Below are 16,894 nucleotides of genomic sequence, written 5' to 3'. Positions count from 1 at the left end.
GCCGCCGCGGGACGCGCGGGGCGGCGGCGGGCTCGGGGCACAGCCCGCAGTGAGGGGGCTGGAAGGCGATCACCCCTCACCGCTCCCGAGGAGCCGCCCGGGGCAGCCCCGACGGCCCCGCGAACCGGAGCCATTTCCCGCAGGCAGCGGGTCCGCGCCGGGTGCCTCAGGCGGGCAAAATGGCGGCGGCAGCTGAGGGGAGGGAGAAGGGGCGGGGAGAGCACGGCCGCGCTCCGCCATCCTCCTCCTCATCCTCCTCCTCCCGCCGCCGGCTCGGCCCGGTCCCTGCTCCCCCTGCCCCGCTCCGAGCCCCGGCCACAGGTAGGTGCCCGCCTCGCTGAGGTTCTTTGTCGCGGGTTTGCCCCCCTCACCCCCCTCCGGCCTGCTGCCCGGCGACCCATCCTCTCCGGAGCAGAGATCACAGAGGTGTTTTTTGTGGTCGCTTGGTTGGGTCTTTTAATTTATGTGCCATCTGCAGATGAGGTGAGAGCGAGGTGGGTGCGTGGGAAGAGTGACGGCTGCGGTGGGAGCCCGCCTGGTCAGGGGCAGAGGTGCTTCGGGAGGAGGTGGCCTGTGACCTTTCCCGAAGGTGGTCCTGGGATGCTCATCCCAAAGCTGGATGGGGAATGTTGTCCCAAAATGCTGCGTCCCCAGCCTCACTGGGGAGTGGCATCAGCGCTGCTGAGCAGAGGGCCCCAGCCTGCTCTGGCTGGCTCCTGGCTGGAAGTTGGCCTGTGGAATCGTTAACCAGGGATGTCCAACCAGTGGAATCTCTGACCGGGGGTGCAGGTGTCCGGGCACACAGGTGGGCACAAGGTGTGTCTGGGTTTGCCTGGACAGGGGATGCCACAAACTCTTCTTTATCTTCCACCACCGTCCACCCTCCTGTGCTAGCAGGGGGTTTGTAAATCCTCACTTACCCTCACGTGAAAACACCTGGAAGACCACCGAGGTAAGTATTTTTAAACCTTATGTGTTTCAGCTGCTTAGGTGGCAGTCAGCCGTACACGTATTCTGTAACCTGCTGGAAATAAACCCAAACCAAACTGAACTGACCCACCACCAGCGTACATGAAGGATGATGTCCATTTAGACCAAAATTCATGCTCTCCTGTGAATTTCTACCTAAATTTGAGGTGAGATTTGCTTTGTTTCCTTCTGTAATAGGGACATAGAGAGGATATTGCAGGGGAGAACTGGTTAAGTGACTTTATGGTGTTGAAGCCCTTTTGCCATCCTTGTTGTGGCAGTATCCAAGTCGCATGGATCCCCGCTGGTGATGACAGACTGTTGTGTGAATTGTTTGGGTAACCAGGCAAGTTGTCAAAGTGGGACCAGGCCTGTATGTCAGGAATGTATATTGAAGCCAGGTCCTGTAAACACTCACTGATCTGTGGAGTCTTGTTGCTAGGGCTTTGCACTGGAATAAAGAGACACATACGAGTCCCTCTTTGAAGTCCTCATGTGCTACCTCACTATTTGGAAGCCAGGAGGATGGCTGCGGGTAGAGTTTCCATAGTTTGTGAGCTTCAGTCTCAGGATTTTCATTTATAAATAAATTCACGTCTTTCCGTGGCTCGTTTTGGAGTGGAGCCAAGCAGAACTATATTGTTTATGTGTGTAGATTTTTGTGTCTCACACAAAGATGCCTATTGTTTACCCAGAAACTGTAAGAGGAATGTTTTGTTAACATTTAGTTAGCAATATAAACTGACAAACACAAGCGCAGACCAGAAATCAAAACAAAAATAGCCCTTCTTGGAACAGAAAAACACAGCTGCCTGAAAACTGTTTTTTCAAGGAAAACTATGCACCTATTGGTTCCAGGTTTGTTTTAAAACTCAGGTTCTGTCATTTATGTGCCTATAAAACTTCAGTTGCCTGTAACTTTCACAGCAGCTTAGTCTCATATCCATGTACCCTCTAAGCAATGCTTATTTTTCTAAAGAAGATTGGCTGAATTGTGATTTTTTTTTTTTAAATTACATTTGAAATTTGTTTTTAGTTGGGTGTGTCACTGTTACATTTTCAAATTCCTGAGCTGACTGGGATGAATTCCCCTCTCCATTGTCAACATGTGTCTTTTCCGTTAGGACTTGCTGCCTTCTCCTTACTTTAAGAAACTTTCAGTGGCTTGAAATACTACGACCAAAAAATCCCTGTGTTTTAAATATTTTATATTTTAAAAAAAATAAATTCCACATCCTACGTGGAGAGTAGTTACAGAGCCCGTGGGGTCCTGCTTTTCATGGTGGAGTGTATTGAATTAGTGGACCCTGAATACAAATTTCCAGTTGTGATAATGCCTGTGAATGACCTTTAATCTCTCAGTTGTGCTGTTTCTGACTTCATTCCATGATGACCAGCATCTGCCTACAGTCAAGTGATTGATACCTGTTTAAATAAAAGGGGTAAATTGTTCTTAGAAGAGCCCCGAAGCATTTGGTATTTTAGAAAGAAGGGATCACAGCAGTTTGGCAACTCCATGGCAGCAGGGTGTTTAATTTTTAATGCCATGATGGCAATAGGTGTTCATCAGACTGCACAAGTCCAGCAGAAGAAAGTCAGAATTTCAGAACTTGCACATCTCCTAATGCACACCAACATCTCTTTTTTTTAGAATTATTATTAATGAAGTGCTTTGGCACTGCGTTTCTGTGCTGGTTTTTTTCACCCTCTTTCTTAGCTTGAGTATTTCTACCTGTCCTTCATAGACTCTTGCTTTCATGACTAGTAGCATAGAATTATATTTTAATATCATTGGTACCACCTTGCATTCATTATTTCTACACTGCCTGATCCTCTCGAAGTGAGTATTTGTACCCGATTCCAGTTTGATGGGTCATTGTAAGTGTTTACAGATTATCTTCTGTTTCCTTTTTTCAGCTTTCTCCACTGACATACAGAAGAATATATGCTGACTCTGCTACAAACCACAAGTACTGTATTTATTTTTTTAATTTTATGTGTTTGAGGAAGCAGAAAGCAAACTCTTTAGTTCATTGTACTGCTGAGTACAGTGAGATCCTGTTCTGCAACTGGGCTGTGTAGGGAGGACACTAACAATGCTGATGTGGAAAGTAATTTTTAATGCTTTTACTAATATTTTCCTTTATTGAATTTATTACATAAGGCTTTGATTTTTACAGGGACCTCTGTGTGCCTGTACCCTTGCACTTATGTGGCTACTCACTGAAATCCCTGACCCTTCTGTTTGTAGAAGGAGATCCTTAACAGGATTATTTGGAATTAGAGGTCTGTGGCAAGATGCAATTGGAATTAGACCAGGTGGGGAAAAGTGTCAGTTTTAGGAAGGTGTTCTGGTGTGGAAATGAGCTGCTTTTATCATCTCCCAAGAACAGGTTATTTGTTTTATTCGTTGCCTAAAGCTTCAGATTAAAGAATATGTTCACGTTTTAAAATAGGTGTTTGCTTAGTAGTTGTATTCTGGCAGATTCTAACCCTGACGTGTCAGAATTCCACTGTAACTCGGTAAATAAAAATAAGGCACGAGAATCCCCTGGGTTCTGAGCTGCAGAATCAGTAATGTTTCCGTATTTTCCTTTCTGTTCCCTCACAGGAAAGATGGCACTCAGCCAGCGTTCCTGAGTCACAAGGATGGGGCCAGATGTACCTCTGCTCAACGATTACAAACAGGAGTTCTTCTTGAAGCGCTTTCCTCAGACTGTGCTGGGAGGTCCCCGGCTCAGATTAGGCTATTGTGCCCCTCCCTACATATATGTGAACCAGATCATTCTCTTTCTGACACCATGGGTTTGGGGAGGAGTAGGAACACTCTTGTACCAGCTGGGAGTCATGAAGGACTATTGCACTGCAGCACTGTCGGGAGGACTGATGTTTGTCACTGCACTTGCTCTCCAGATGACAAATCTACATGCAAAGCAGAAAACAGTGACAGTAGAGAGAATGCAAATTCAGAATACCCTGACAGATGAAGATGAGTTTGAATTTTCCAGCTGTGTAGGTTCAGAGACAGTAAAATTTATTATTCCTGGCAAGAAGTATATAATCAACACTGTATTCCATTCCCTTCTGGCAGGGGTATTGTGTGGGCTGGGAACTTGGTATTTGCTGCCAAACAGAATAACCTTGTTGTATAGCAACATTGGAGGAACTGTTGTGATCTTTGTATTTGGATGGGTGACCATATGTATAGGAGAGTATTCATTAATCATAAACACAGCTACTGAAACAGCCACTTTCCAAGCACTGGATACTTATGAAATCACTGCTCTGATGAGACCTTTCTACATTTTTGTCTTTATTGCAGTGGATCTTGCACACAGGTAAACCTAATAATGCATTTAGCTAATTTAAGTAGTGGTTGTTCTGCGTATTTTTGATGAGAGAGATGAAATTATTCTTCTGAGGAAAATTTATTTTGGGGTTGTAATCAACTGTAGAAACTTCAAAGAAAGAAGACAGATATGTATATGGTAAAAACTGAGGCTCTGTGCTGTGTATAAAAGGTTCCTAAATTTTTACAGCATTCCATGTAAATTAGGAAGAACAGTTAAAGCAGTTTGTACATATGATACAGGTAAAATTGTCTTCTACCATGTAGTTTTTAGTATTTTTGTACCAGAGCATTTCCATCACTATCCTTTTAAAAAATGTGTTTTGAAAACACATGTTCCTCACCTGGAGTTGTAGATGTGAACACTGCAGACTTCAGGAATACTGGATTTATGTCCAGATTTCATCCTGGAGTATATTCTCATTTAATCTCTGCAAAACAATTGCAGAGTGTTTTAGACAACAGGCAAAAAAAAAAAGGACTCTGAATTTGGTTTTAGTGAGTGGATAAGCAAATGTGAGCATTGCTATATCGTGGTTGTATGGATTTTGAACTTGAATTTTTAAATGCTCTTGTAATACAAAAGAGCTGTGTAATTCAAAAGAGCTACAAATAGGAGACTTCTATATTTCTGTTTTTTCAGATGGGTTTTTCTTAACAAGTATTTGCAGAATCTCTTAAAGCAAGATGCTTTTAGATTTACTCCATGCATTCATTCTCCCTGTCGAGTGATATTTATATCACTTTGTCACATGTACATATTTTATGGTTGGGGTACTTCAGATGCATTAAAAAAAAAAAAAAAGCATGTTTGATTTTACTAGTTTTGCACTTGGAGATGTCTGTGTTAAAGATTTACCCTCATTTCCACTTCAGTTAAGTTAGGAGAATTATACTCCAAATTCTTCTTTTAATTTCCTGAGGAGAAAATTCAGACATTGTCTAAATTCCTGATAAAATTCCTTTGAGGCTTACTTGCTTATTTATTAAAAAGTAGAGAGAAACCAAATATCTTGGCAGTCCACCTTTAACTGAATTAGCTAGCTGGTGAACTACATATGACATAGAATTTATGCAGATTTCTGACGCTGATCTTTGTGTTTTTACAGGACGATTTTGACACTTTTATATAGAAAATAATATTTTATATTCCTAAAGAGAGTTTAGGTGTACAGGCAACATGCCAGTTCTTCCAGTGTTAAGACTTACCTCTTGGGTCTTGGACTGGCATAAAATTTTGCTTTTGTGATTCTGAAAAAATACTTTGCACTTTTTTTGTTAAACTATTGAGGTTTTGGAACCTGTGGACCTTTCTTTTTGCACAAGTATTTCTTCGATGTATTATCACAGCAGTATCCAAACAACTGGGATAATTGCATCACTGGATTCATCTGCATAATCCAAAGACTTCAGATCTCTTAAATGGAAAATTAGGCTGTGTTCTGATGTTCTAATTAATGTGTTACTGCCCCAAGCATAAATGTATGTCCTTATTTTTCCCTTTAAAACATCGTAATTGAGGGTTTGTAGGTTCAATATGTAATGGTTTTGCTTTGGGATTTACTGTGTATTTAAACGAAAAGTCTTCCCACACGTAAGTTACCCTTTCCTTCACAGAAGTCAAATCCATTTCTTCTTTTATCCAGGTTTGCTGCCAACGCACCCATTCTAGAACAGACAAACCAGATTTTGCACATCCTATTTCTTTTCCTGCCATTCTTGTGGGCAGTGGGAATTCTGCCCCCGCTTGACGCACTTTTTCTGTGGGGAATGGAACAACTGTTGGAGTTTGGACTAGGAGGTTCACCTATGTCAAGTAACACAAAGTAAATGTTTATATGATTGTAAAATATATCAGTGTTGTTCATAACCTTTTTCTTTTCAAGCAAATCTTTTTTATTTTCTCCTTCACAGGTTATTAGTAATGTTTCTCATTTCTGCTGGAACAGCAATAGCATCGTATTTCATTCCCAGCACTCTCGGTGTGATCCTCTTCATGACTGGATTTGGGTTCATACTGAGTCTTAACCTAAGCGAGATTGGTTTTGCCTTCAAACACACCATGATCAGCCATTTAGCCTCCAGCAAACCTAAAAATATGCACAGAGGTCTTAGGATGCAATTTGGGTGGAGGGAATTTATTTTCTATTTGACTGTGTTGACATTTGCCCTCACGGAAGCGAGTCTGCTGCACCGATTTGCAGGCTCTTCATCATTCTCCCAGGCCAGTCCTCAGGCCATAGCAAGTTACATTCTGATCCTATTACTTATAATTATGTGGATTCTTAGAGAGATTCAGAGAGTGTACTTGTTTGGAGTCTTCCGAAACCCCTTTTACCCAAAGGATGTCAGGACTGTGACTGTGTTCATGGAGAAGCAAAGAAGGCTAATGAAAGTTGGTGTTGTCAGGAGGATTTTACTAACACTAGGTAGGAATACCCACTGTCTGTTGTTTGTGAGATGATGCTTGTAGGGAGATTGAAACAACACTAGAACTGCTGTGTGTGCAAGATTCTGTAAATGAACTGAAAAACCAAATAGCTTGAAATACTTTTTGATGTCTTGGTAAATTGTGCATTGAGGTCAAAGCTACTGGTCCAGAATATTTGAAGATGATTTTATTTATTTCTTTTTTTTCAGGGGTGAACCTAAAAAGTTCAGTTTTTTAAAAGCCCAGCTCAGAAAGCAAGGCCTTTTAAAGGATTTTAGTTATGACTTAAGTACTCACTTTTGAAAAAAATGGCACTTGCAGATTTTTTAAAAGGTTCTCACAACAAAGTGATCTAAGAGTTTTCAAGCTGACTAAATATTTGGTTCTTACAACTTGCTAGGAAAGGGAACCTCCTTTCTGGTAGGTCAGGGAAAAATGCATCTGCTTTGAGGGAATAAAAATTTGATTTAAACTATTTCATAAAGAAGCATTAGTTTGGGAAAGTAGCTTGATGACTGCTATTCCATGTTTATTTTTACTTATTTGAGTATTCCCATTCTCTTGGAGAAACAAGTAAAGGCCAGAAAAACTGTAATAGCAAGTAACAACTGAGCACTGATGTAAATGTTTGCTGTCCTGGGCCATTAGTGCAAACAAGCTGTTCAATATCCTGAGAGAGTAACACAAAGAGGAGTTTGATAATGAAGGGAAGAGTTTTTTTTTTATTAATATTTCCATTCTGCAATAAGACTGCTTACCTCTGTAGACTTTTATTATGTTTCTGAAAGGAAATCAATGATTCTTTTATTTCAATTCCAGTGTCTCCGTTTGCTATGATAGCGTTCCTGTCACTAGACCGTTCGCTACAAAACCTTCATTCTGTGTCTGTTTGCATTGGATTCACGAGAATATTTAGGATGGTAATTTGAATTTTAAATCTGTTAGCCTAAGAAATGCTCTTCTGCGTGATTTAAGTATTAAGGTGGCTTGGAAGAAACGTTCCAGGTCATGAAAGCAGAGATAAATAGATACATTTTTAAATGTGTGTCTAACATATCTCTGTTTTAGGTCTGGCAGAATACAGAAAATGCCTTATTGGACATTGTGATTGTGTCAATAGCACAGATGTTGGTGTTTAATCCAGACCTCTGGTGGAACAGAAGCCTTGATACAGGAATCAGGCTCTTGCTGGTAATTGTCATAATGTAAATTTAAGCAGGTAGTTGTCACTTAAAGTCCTTATTTCCTTGCTTTCCCCTATTAGAGAATTACAGAGCCCAGAAGCTAAAAACTGTGTACTAAGATAAATAGTAACACCAGTCAATGATAGCCATGCTTAATTTTCATAAAATCATTGTAGCCAAGGCAGCTCTGGCAGTGCTGAATATGACACAGGCTACAAATGACGTGCTTGTTGTCTGTACCCCGCAGATCGGTCTCCTCCGGGATCGGCTGCTCCAGTTTGTGTCCAAGCTGCAGTTTGCCTTGGCCATTCTCTTGACGTCGTGGACGGAGAAGAAGCAGCGCCGGAAATCCACCGCCACCCTGATCACCCTCAACGTGGTTTTCTTCCCCCTCCTGCTGACCCTCATCGCCGTCTCCGCCCTCCTTTCCTCCCCGTTGCTGCCGCTCTTCACGCTGCCCGTGTTCCTGGTCGGGTTTCCCAGGCCTGTCCGGAGCTGGCCGGGACCTGTGGGTGCCACGGCCTGTGTGTGCCCCGACACCGTGTACTACCAGCAGCTGGTGCCCAGCCTGGCTGTGGCCCTGCAGTCTGCACTGGCCACTGGGAGCCTGGGTAGGTGCACAGCAACACTGATGAAGATAAATACCTTAGGAAAGGTGATTTTGCTGGAGAATGGGAGAACCGTGGTTTAAACCGCGTTTCACGGCGTGGGTTAAATCTGATGCTCAGAGATTGTTCAGTTGAGGAAAAGGGGGGTACCTTGATCCTTCTTGTACAGTCAACCAGCGATAGGACAAAGGGAAACGGCCTCAGGTTGCACCAGGGGAGGTTTAGGTTGGATATTAGGAAAAATTTGTTCACTGTAAAGATTGTCAAGCATTGGAACAGGCTGCCCGGGGAAGTGGTGGAGAAAACAAGCAGATGTGGCACTTGGTGCCCTGGTTTTAGTGGACATTGTGGTGTTCAGCCAAAGCTTGGCCTCTGATGATCTTGGAGGTCTCTTCCAACCTTAATGGTTCTATGACCTCTACTTGTTACATTCCCATAAAAAAAATAACTGTGGTTTGTTCCCTTTAAGGAGAAACTAGATGGTGATGAAACAGTCTCAATCCTAATGTTTTTATACTGAACAAAAAGGATGGAATGTGTTCATCCCACCTAATTGGAGGCAATAAATTGAGTTCTCTTGCCAGAGAGCACAGAGGAGGATGTGTGTCAAACTGCTCTCTGTGGCCGTGTCTTTCTCTGCATCAATCCCATTGCTCAGGATCCAGAAGCTGGCTTTGCTGATTTGGTTCTGTTAATTGGTTATGGTGAATATGGACTGGATGTTTGTAAAATACATGATGCAGCACAACTAGCAGTATTCAGTTGAGAACAGAACCAGTTGATAAAACTTAATGTCATATCTTGTGCAGGCAGTCGGGGTAGGATTGTAACAGCACTTGTGGGTTTACAGCCTGTGAAAGGCATCGTGAGGGGGATTTCACAGAATTACAGAAACAGAGGTGAAGAAATGCCTGGTCTTTTTCCCAGCTGGAGACAGGATAACTGTTAAAATTGCAAGCTCGTTGTCTCGAGGAGCAGCCTTTGTGTAACCTAAATAATCAGAAGATTGCTGCCCTTAGACAAGAGGCAAGTATTTACATAAGCCTCTTAGAAAATGGCTTATGATTAGACAAAATGGACTAATATTTGAAGGCAGTGGAAGTTAGCCTTAATCATGCTTTTTTGAAGAATATAACCAAGTGCTTTACTTTTACATTTGCTGCACCGTTAGTACTGATTAGAGGGAGGTATTAAACTAGGAAGTGTTTTTCCTCTAGAGAAAGACACTTCAGTTTGCCTACAGCATCAGCCCATCTGTGTTTTATATATACAATAGATATATTTATATAATATATATATATTTATATCTCTCTTCTGTGTTATGTCTATACATATTTTTATAGGGGTTTTTTTCCCCTTTGCCATAATGACTGTGATGGCATGTCTGCCTCAGAATAAATAATTTAAAAGACTAGTCTTGAGGGGGGAGAAAAAGTCTCTTCTTTAATGGGAAAATCTGTGAATGAATGTCTTCAAGCAAGAAAAAATGTGGTGTTCTCAGATGAGTTCAAAATGAAGCAGTACCACTTTGTGTGTCACTAATTTAAACCCATACTTTTTCTCTGTGTAGAGGAGTTTTAGTAGCTTTAACAGCTAGCAAGAAAGGAATTAAAATCTTTGCAAAATGTTAGCAAGAAAATGCACTTCATTAGCTCAGTGGGATAGAAAAGGTTACTTAAATTTTAACTACAGCTTAATGGTTGGTTTCACTCATTTCATCTTACAACGTTCTAAAACTAAAATTCTCTGTGCAAGTGAGTGGTCACTGGTCATGAGTGACAGCAGAAGCAGGTCATAAACTGGCAGCAAACTCATGCTTAAGGATAGAACAATTGTTTTAGGAAAGTTGACATTAGGCTATAATTCAAATACAGTATAACAACCAGTTCTTAGAAAGTTTGGCCTTGCACTTTTTATCGAAATAGGTAGAAAAGAGAAAAGGTACCTTTTGTGTGGCTTTTTTGGACACAAGTGTCACTGATTTTTGCAGTGGGATTTTTGAGTACTGACTACTTTGATGTCGTTCAGAACCCCATTTTCAAATTCCGGTTTATTTTGTGTGTCTGTATTTTTGGCAATGTCAAGCTTAATACAGTGGGATCAGATTTATTTATGCACAGACACACAAAGGTGTTTCAGATTGACTGCAGATGATTTCCTCTGTATCTGCTGTTCGTGCTCAATGTGTCTGATGTTGATGCACAAATATTTAAGGATGAGCAGGTGCTCTTGCCCTGCCTTTATTTATGTGTCAGTAATATGGGTGTGGTGTTGTGTCACTGGTGAGCTGACACTTGGCAGAATCATTTACACTCTGGATTTCACATTGTAGGAGATATTTTAGGAAGAAATATAGAAGATACTTCAGCATATTAGGAAGAAATTCTCGCCTGTGAGGGTGGTGAGGCCCTGGCACAGATTGTCCAGAGAAGCTCTGGTTGCCCCATCCCTGGAAGTGTTCAAGGTCGGGTTGGCTGGGGCTTGGAGCAGCCTGGTCTGGTGGAAGGTGTCCCTGCCCATGGCAGGGAGTTGGAACTGGATGATCTTTAAGGTCTCTTCCAACCCCAACCATTCTGTGATTCTGTGATTTCCTAATAATGCTGGAATACAGACAATCAGTTTAGGAACTGGTGCTGTAGGTAACAAATCCTGATTAGTTATGTATTTATTTCTCCCATAACAAATTAACTTCTTACTCCACAGCAAATTGGGCCATTAGGGTACTCATGTGCTATATCATGATTCTTTAATGCACTCAGTCATAAGAATTTTAGGTCTCCAGAGAACATCAGTGGGCACTGAGTGGTTGGAAACACAGCCAAAGATGACCTTTAATCATGAAAATCATCTCTACAAAGGGAATTAAGAGTGGAGTGGCTTAACCCTAGTGCAGTATTAATATTGTAGCCTGCAGTTGTGTGAGGGTTTCCCAGTTTTCCACAGCTTTTTTCAAAGTTAACACTGCAGTTTCAAGACCCAGCTTTGGAGCTGGTTTCTTTGGGATTCTAAGGTCCTAGTTAGCCAGTTTTAACTGGTTGTGATGTTGATGCAGAAATATTTTGTGTTTGCAGTTGAATCCTTTCACTGGCAGGGAGAAAAGGTTTTCATCACTATGATACCAAAGTAATACATAGTTTTTGTTGGGTTTTTTCCCTTGTCTAGGTCTCTCTCTACCTGGATCACATTACTTGTGCCGCTTTCAGGACAGGCTGATGTGGATATTGGTGCTGGAAAAAGGCTTCACGTACTGTGGTGTTAACATTAAGGTAACTGTATGCTGAGCACTGAGATATTCATGTTTGGAAATCATGAATACATCCTGCTGTGTAGCATTTCATCAGTGTAACTGATTTACCTGATGCTACAGTTAATTTTTTAAGATGAGGGTGATACCAGCCAGTCATGTGTAGCAGATGTGGAATTTATCATGCAGCTTGTGACACAGTACCTTCAATAGAATGGCTAATAAGATCTGCATGGGGCAAAGATTCATTTAAGACATTGATCTGTGTCTAGTATTGCAGTGAGTGCTCTGTTATTGCATCTGCTCATCTAGCTGTTCTCTCCAGTTAGATTTATAGGTTCAGTGCTGGAAAGTATTGACAACAGAACATGTATTTTTATTCAGAAAAAATGTTGTTGGAAGCAAACAGCTTGCTAGCATATAAAGACATGTCCTGGTGAAACTAAGAGGAAGTTGTTTTCATGTGTGCTTTAGGGGCTAGAACTGCAGGAAACATCCTGTCACGCTGCTGAAGCTCACAGAGTTGATGAAATTTTTGAAATGGCCTTTGAACATCAGGAGCGCAGGAAGATTCTCTCTCCCAATCCCCATTTTGGACACATCCTGACTCCTTGTACTGTGGTACCTGTGCGGCTGTACTCCGATGCCAGGAATGTGTTATCTGGAATCATTGACTCTCATGAGAATTTAAAGCACCTGAAAGATGATTTCATTAAAGTGCTTGTGTGGATGCTTGTCCAGTATTGTTATAAAAAATCAAAGATGTGGGAAAGCCCAGGCAGTGCCAACAAGAACAAACAAGGGTCATTTCCAGAAAGTCAGCACAGCAGTGCAGTAGGAAGATCCAGGGCTCCAAGGGAAGATGACAGCTTTAGTATGGATACAGTGGAGGACTGGACTGATGATAGTGACATTTTTGATTTTGAACCCAGTGGCAGAACAAAAGACAGAAAAGAACCTGGGCAGTTGGGACTGACACCAAAAGTGCACCTGTCCATTCCAGGGTCTGTGGAAACACAGAGCCAGGACTTCACAGGAGAAATGTCACCAGAAGATAAATTGTACAGGGCTGTGGTGCTTGGGCTACCTGCTGTAGACAAAGGGAAACAGCCAGAGGTGTTGCCTCGGGTTGAATTCAGTTGCTCTTACTCGGAGCTGTTGAGCATCCCTGAGGAATGGAGAACAGCACCGGTACCGCCTTCCAAAGTCAGTGAGATGAGGCAGAGGTTTCCAGAGGAATGGTACCACTTCGTTCTGAGTCAGCTGGACTTTTTCCATCTGAAAGAAAAGCCTTCCAATTTACTTGCAGACCTCATGGAAGATAAAGCTTTGAAGGACTTGTACATCCAGGGAGTGCTGTCGTGTTGCTTTGGTCTGTTTGGCCTGGATAACGCTGTGCCTGCCCCGAGCCACGTGTTCAGGGCCTACACTGGGGGCATTCCCTGGTCTGTGGGTTTGGACTGGCTAACAGGCAAACCAGAGCTATTCCAGCTGGCATTAAAAGCATTCAGGTAAAAGAAAAACATTCCCTCATATATATGAAAAAATTAGAGAGTCCTGTGCTTTGGAAGTGAATACCACTTCATTGAAGTTACGTTTAACCCATGTCATTTAAATGTATTTGTAGCTTCTCCCTACATAACTGTTGCCTGTGACCCCTGGCAGTGAAGCCTGTGGTATGGAGTTTTCTTCTTTCCTCCCTTCCCCACAGCAGCTGTCTCCAATCTGCTGTGTTAAGTGGGGAAAAAACAACCCATTTTCATTGTCCCCACATCTAAGAGAATTGTGATGGATTTAGATTTTGGCATTTTCCATTATCAGGCAGCAGGAACGGTGTTGGAGGGGAATGAGAGAAGCTTAAGCTGATGTGTTTTAGATCTGGGTGGGCTAAAAGCACAGCCAGACCGACTGGCCGTGGCTCAGCTGACAAGGGTAACTGACAGGGTTTGGTGGAGCCTTCTTCCACCTTCTGTGGCCTGAAGAGCCTTTCTCCCTCCTGTCTTTGCTGCACAAGTGATCATGTGGTGTTCTGCACCTTTCAGATACACTTTTAAACTTATGGTGGACAAAGCCAGCCTGGGTCCGGTGGAGAACTTTGAAGAGCTGGTGAATTATCTGGAGGAATATGAGAGCGATTGGTACATTGGGCTGGTGTCAGACCTGGAGTGGCAGCAGGCAGTTCTGCAGGAAAAGCCATACCTTTTCTCACTGGGGCATGACCCAAGCATGGTAAGAACAAAAATTACTAGTGATCAAGATCTAAGTTTGGTTTTCTTTTCCACTGCTCTTTCTTTTCCCTTTGTAATTGTGTTCCCTAACGGCTGTGCAAAGTTTATGTTTGTACTAGAGAGGAACTGACACCACTGTTGTTGAAAATCACACCACAGATGCAGCAGTATTTCCTGCTTATCTCCCTAGATGAAAGAGTCAAAACCAGGAGAATGCTTTATATACTTTGCTGTGTTTAAAGGGATGATATTCGTGGCATGTAGCCCCAAAGTTTCATTGAGCTTTGTAACCAAACTGCTCGTGTCTTGTCTCGGAGAGCGTGCTGGACACCGTGACCTGTTTGTTCTCACAGGGAATTTACACCGGGCGAGTCCTCACCCTTCAGGAATTGCTGGTGCAAGTGGGAAAGCTGAATGCTGAGGCTGTCCGAGGTCAGTGGGCCAACCTGTCCTGGGAGCTGCTCTATGCCACCAACGACGACGAGGAGCGGTACAGCATCCAGGCACACCCGGTGCTGCTGCGCAACCTGACGGTGCAGGCTGCCGACCCGCCCCTGGGCTACCCCGTGTACTCCTCAGAGCTCCTGCAGCTCCCTCTGCTCTAGAATGTCCTTTTCTTTTTTTATTATGACTGTTGGTATTTTGTATTTTTCACCTGCATGTTGGGAATCAAATGCTCGTGCTCCATTTGTGCACTACAGATCAGGTTTTTGTCTCGGTGGCGATGCCAGGCCGGCACATGTCCTTGGCACAGAGATGGTGCTGGCCAGAACCTTCAGCAGGCAGGAAGCTTGGAATTGTTTTCCTGCTGCTGGAATGTGAGACACCATTGCCTGTGTGGCTGACGAGCCAGATGCTGAAATTCTCTTCTCCAGTTTAGAGAGGAGCAGCACGATTCTGATCATTAACTATTTTTGGTGCATTTTTACTTTTTTTTTTTCTTGGACAGGTGACTTGCACTGCCAGTCAGGTTACAGCTCCCTGTAGTACTGTCTACCCCAGAGTTGGCAACCAAAGTGTACATAGGACTATTTATATGAGGGGTTTTTTATTCTGGCCATTTTTTATTGGACTGAGTTCAGTTCTAGCATTTGTTATATGAATTTAACTGATCTTCCTTGGTTGTTTTAAGTTCTCAGCCATGCTTTAACAAAAGTGAGTTCCAAGGGGCAATTTTTACAAAAGTATTTGTTTTGGTAAAGAGAGTTTATATAAAAGTGTGTGCTCTAACACACTGATAACCTGTGTGACCTACTGATGAAAGAAGTAAATGTGTATAATTAGGAGAGTACAAATGGGATAAATTTCATCTCCTTCTTCCAGTATCCGTATGTATGATGTATATTATATATATTATGTTATTTGCAACCTATATCCACCTCAGTAACCAGTCTTCCACAAATACAGTGAGAGCTTGATGATGGAGGGGGGGAGGTGGAAATCCAACTCTCTATGCCAGAAGTAATTTATTTTTTTAACCTTACCACGTTGGAACAGACTTTGGCAGCTAGTTTGCAATATTAGTCTCCTTGAAAGCAGGTCTGGGTCCAGTCTCCAGTGGCTCGTTGATCCTGTTCACTACCACCACTTAGAACATAAATGTGCTTTCTCTGTAGGTCAGTAGTTACAATGTAGGTACTGCTGGCAGATGCTGAGCAGGGAGTAGGTAATTATATTTCCTTAACCTACAGAATGAATTTAAATCAGACCTGCTCCTTAACTGAAGTAGAACTGGTTTAGAACACCCAGCCTGGTCTGATTTGGAGAATGTTTATTACTTTTACTCCTCATTGTCACAAAGCAGTGTACTTGGGTGCTGGCTGTTTCTTCTGGTCAGTGACTATAAATGATTTTTAAAAACTATGCACGTGGTGTAGTGGAATTCCAAAGCAGTCAGGAGACACCTGTTTGGTGCCATGCTTGGCCCTGAGCTGCATCTGGAAATTCAGAGTCATGGAAGAGATCTGGAAGGGGCTTGTAGAGAGAACCTATTTCAGCTCCCTCAGAAGGAACTACCCTGGCAAATGTTTACTCTGATTTAAAACTTCCAATACCAGGAGTGCCACGAATCCCTCAAGTAGTTCACTCCAGTTCTCTGCTGTTCTTGCAGCAATTGGAAAGTTGGGAGTTATTTCCTGAATCTAATTAACCCTCCCTGCCTCATTGTAAACCTCTTAATACTTGTCTTCTGTACGGTCACAGAAAATTCAATGACCTTTTTTTTTTGCAGCAATCTTTTATTCAGAGATAGCTGTGATTTCTGCCCTCATTCTTTGTCTTTTGTAAACTGAATAAAGTAGTTGAGAAGAAAAATGAGAGCTGTGATGCTTTTCCCTTGGTTTCCTCGGGTTCTCTCCATATGGTACCCAGTCTTCTTGAGGAGTGTTGCTGGTAACTGGCCCTGGAGTTCCAGCAGAGATCCTGATTGGTACCAGATGGAGGAGCACAATTAGTGAGGGGCAGAATTCCTGTTTGTGCACAGGAATGTGGGGCTGGGCTGTAATGCCCTGCAACATCCTGTCCCCTGCTGTCACAGGCAGTGTGTCCCACGCCCCTGACTCACTGCTGCACGGAGCCATCAGCCCATCCCAGCATTTTTTGCAGCAGCGTGATCCCAGTTCCTGATGCCCTTTCCTGTTACACTCTTTTATATTCTTTTTTGGCAGAAACAAAGGTTACAGCCTCTTGTTCTGTGCAGCTGACTGCCCCTGTTCAGTGTGTTGGTTTGTTGTGTGCTCTTGAACCGTGTCCTGTTTGGTTTGGAGCATTTCTTTGATTTACCAAGAATTCAGGAATCAGGGCACCTTCCAGCCTGGTCCTGTCTGTGTGCACAGGCTCCTGTTGAGGTTACCACTGTACTGCACTCAGGATGCAGGACTGG

General features: G+C 42.8%; 1 protein-coding gene across 9 annotated transcripts; it reads left to right on the top strand.

Moving 5' to 3' along the window:
* Positions 1 to 104: 104 nt before the first annotated feature.
* Positions 105 to 16,329, top strand: PCNX4 (pecanex 4). Of its 9 annotated transcripts, XM_032691120.1 has the most exons (13): positions 105 to 321; positions 790 to 952; positions 2,887 to 2,939; positions 3,581 to 4,307; positions 5,965 to 6,144; positions 6,233 to 6,747; positions 7,569 to 7,669; positions 7,818 to 7,940; positions 8,181 to 8,544; positions 11,704 to 11,807; positions 12,260 to 13,296; positions 13,828 to 14,014; positions 14,367 to 16,329. In XM_032691120.1, the coding sequence occupies exons 4-13, from the start codon at positions 3,619 to 3,621 to the stop codon at positions 14,616 to 14,618; spliced, it is 3,552 nt and encodes a 1,183-aa protein (XP_032547011.1). In that variant the 5' UTR covers positions 105 to 321; positions 790 to 952; positions 2,887 to 2,939; positions 3,581 to 3,618; the 3' UTR covers positions 14,619 to 16,329. The 9 variants fall into 9 exon arrangements, with proteins under 9 accessions (XP_032547011.1, XP_032547009.1, XP_032547015.1 ...); XM_032691118.1 differs by lacking the exon at positions 790 to 952; XM_032691121.1 differs by lacking the exons at positions 105 to 321; positions 790 to 952 and adding an exon at positions 359 to 494.
* Positions 16,330 to 16,894: the final 565 nt, after the last annotated feature.

This window comes from Chiroxiphia lanceolata, chromosome 6, assembly GCF_009829145.1.
Source record: "Chiroxiphia lanceolata isolate bChiLan1 chromosome 6, bChiLan1.pri, whole genome shotgun sequence".
In the NCBI taxonomy this organism is placed as follows: domain Eukaryota; kingdom Metazoa; phylum Chordata; class Aves; order Passeriformes; family Pipridae; genus Chiroxiphia; species Chiroxiphia lanceolata.
Note: the sequence above shows the minus strand (reverse complement) of the source record. Positions and strands in the feature narration are given on the sequence as shown.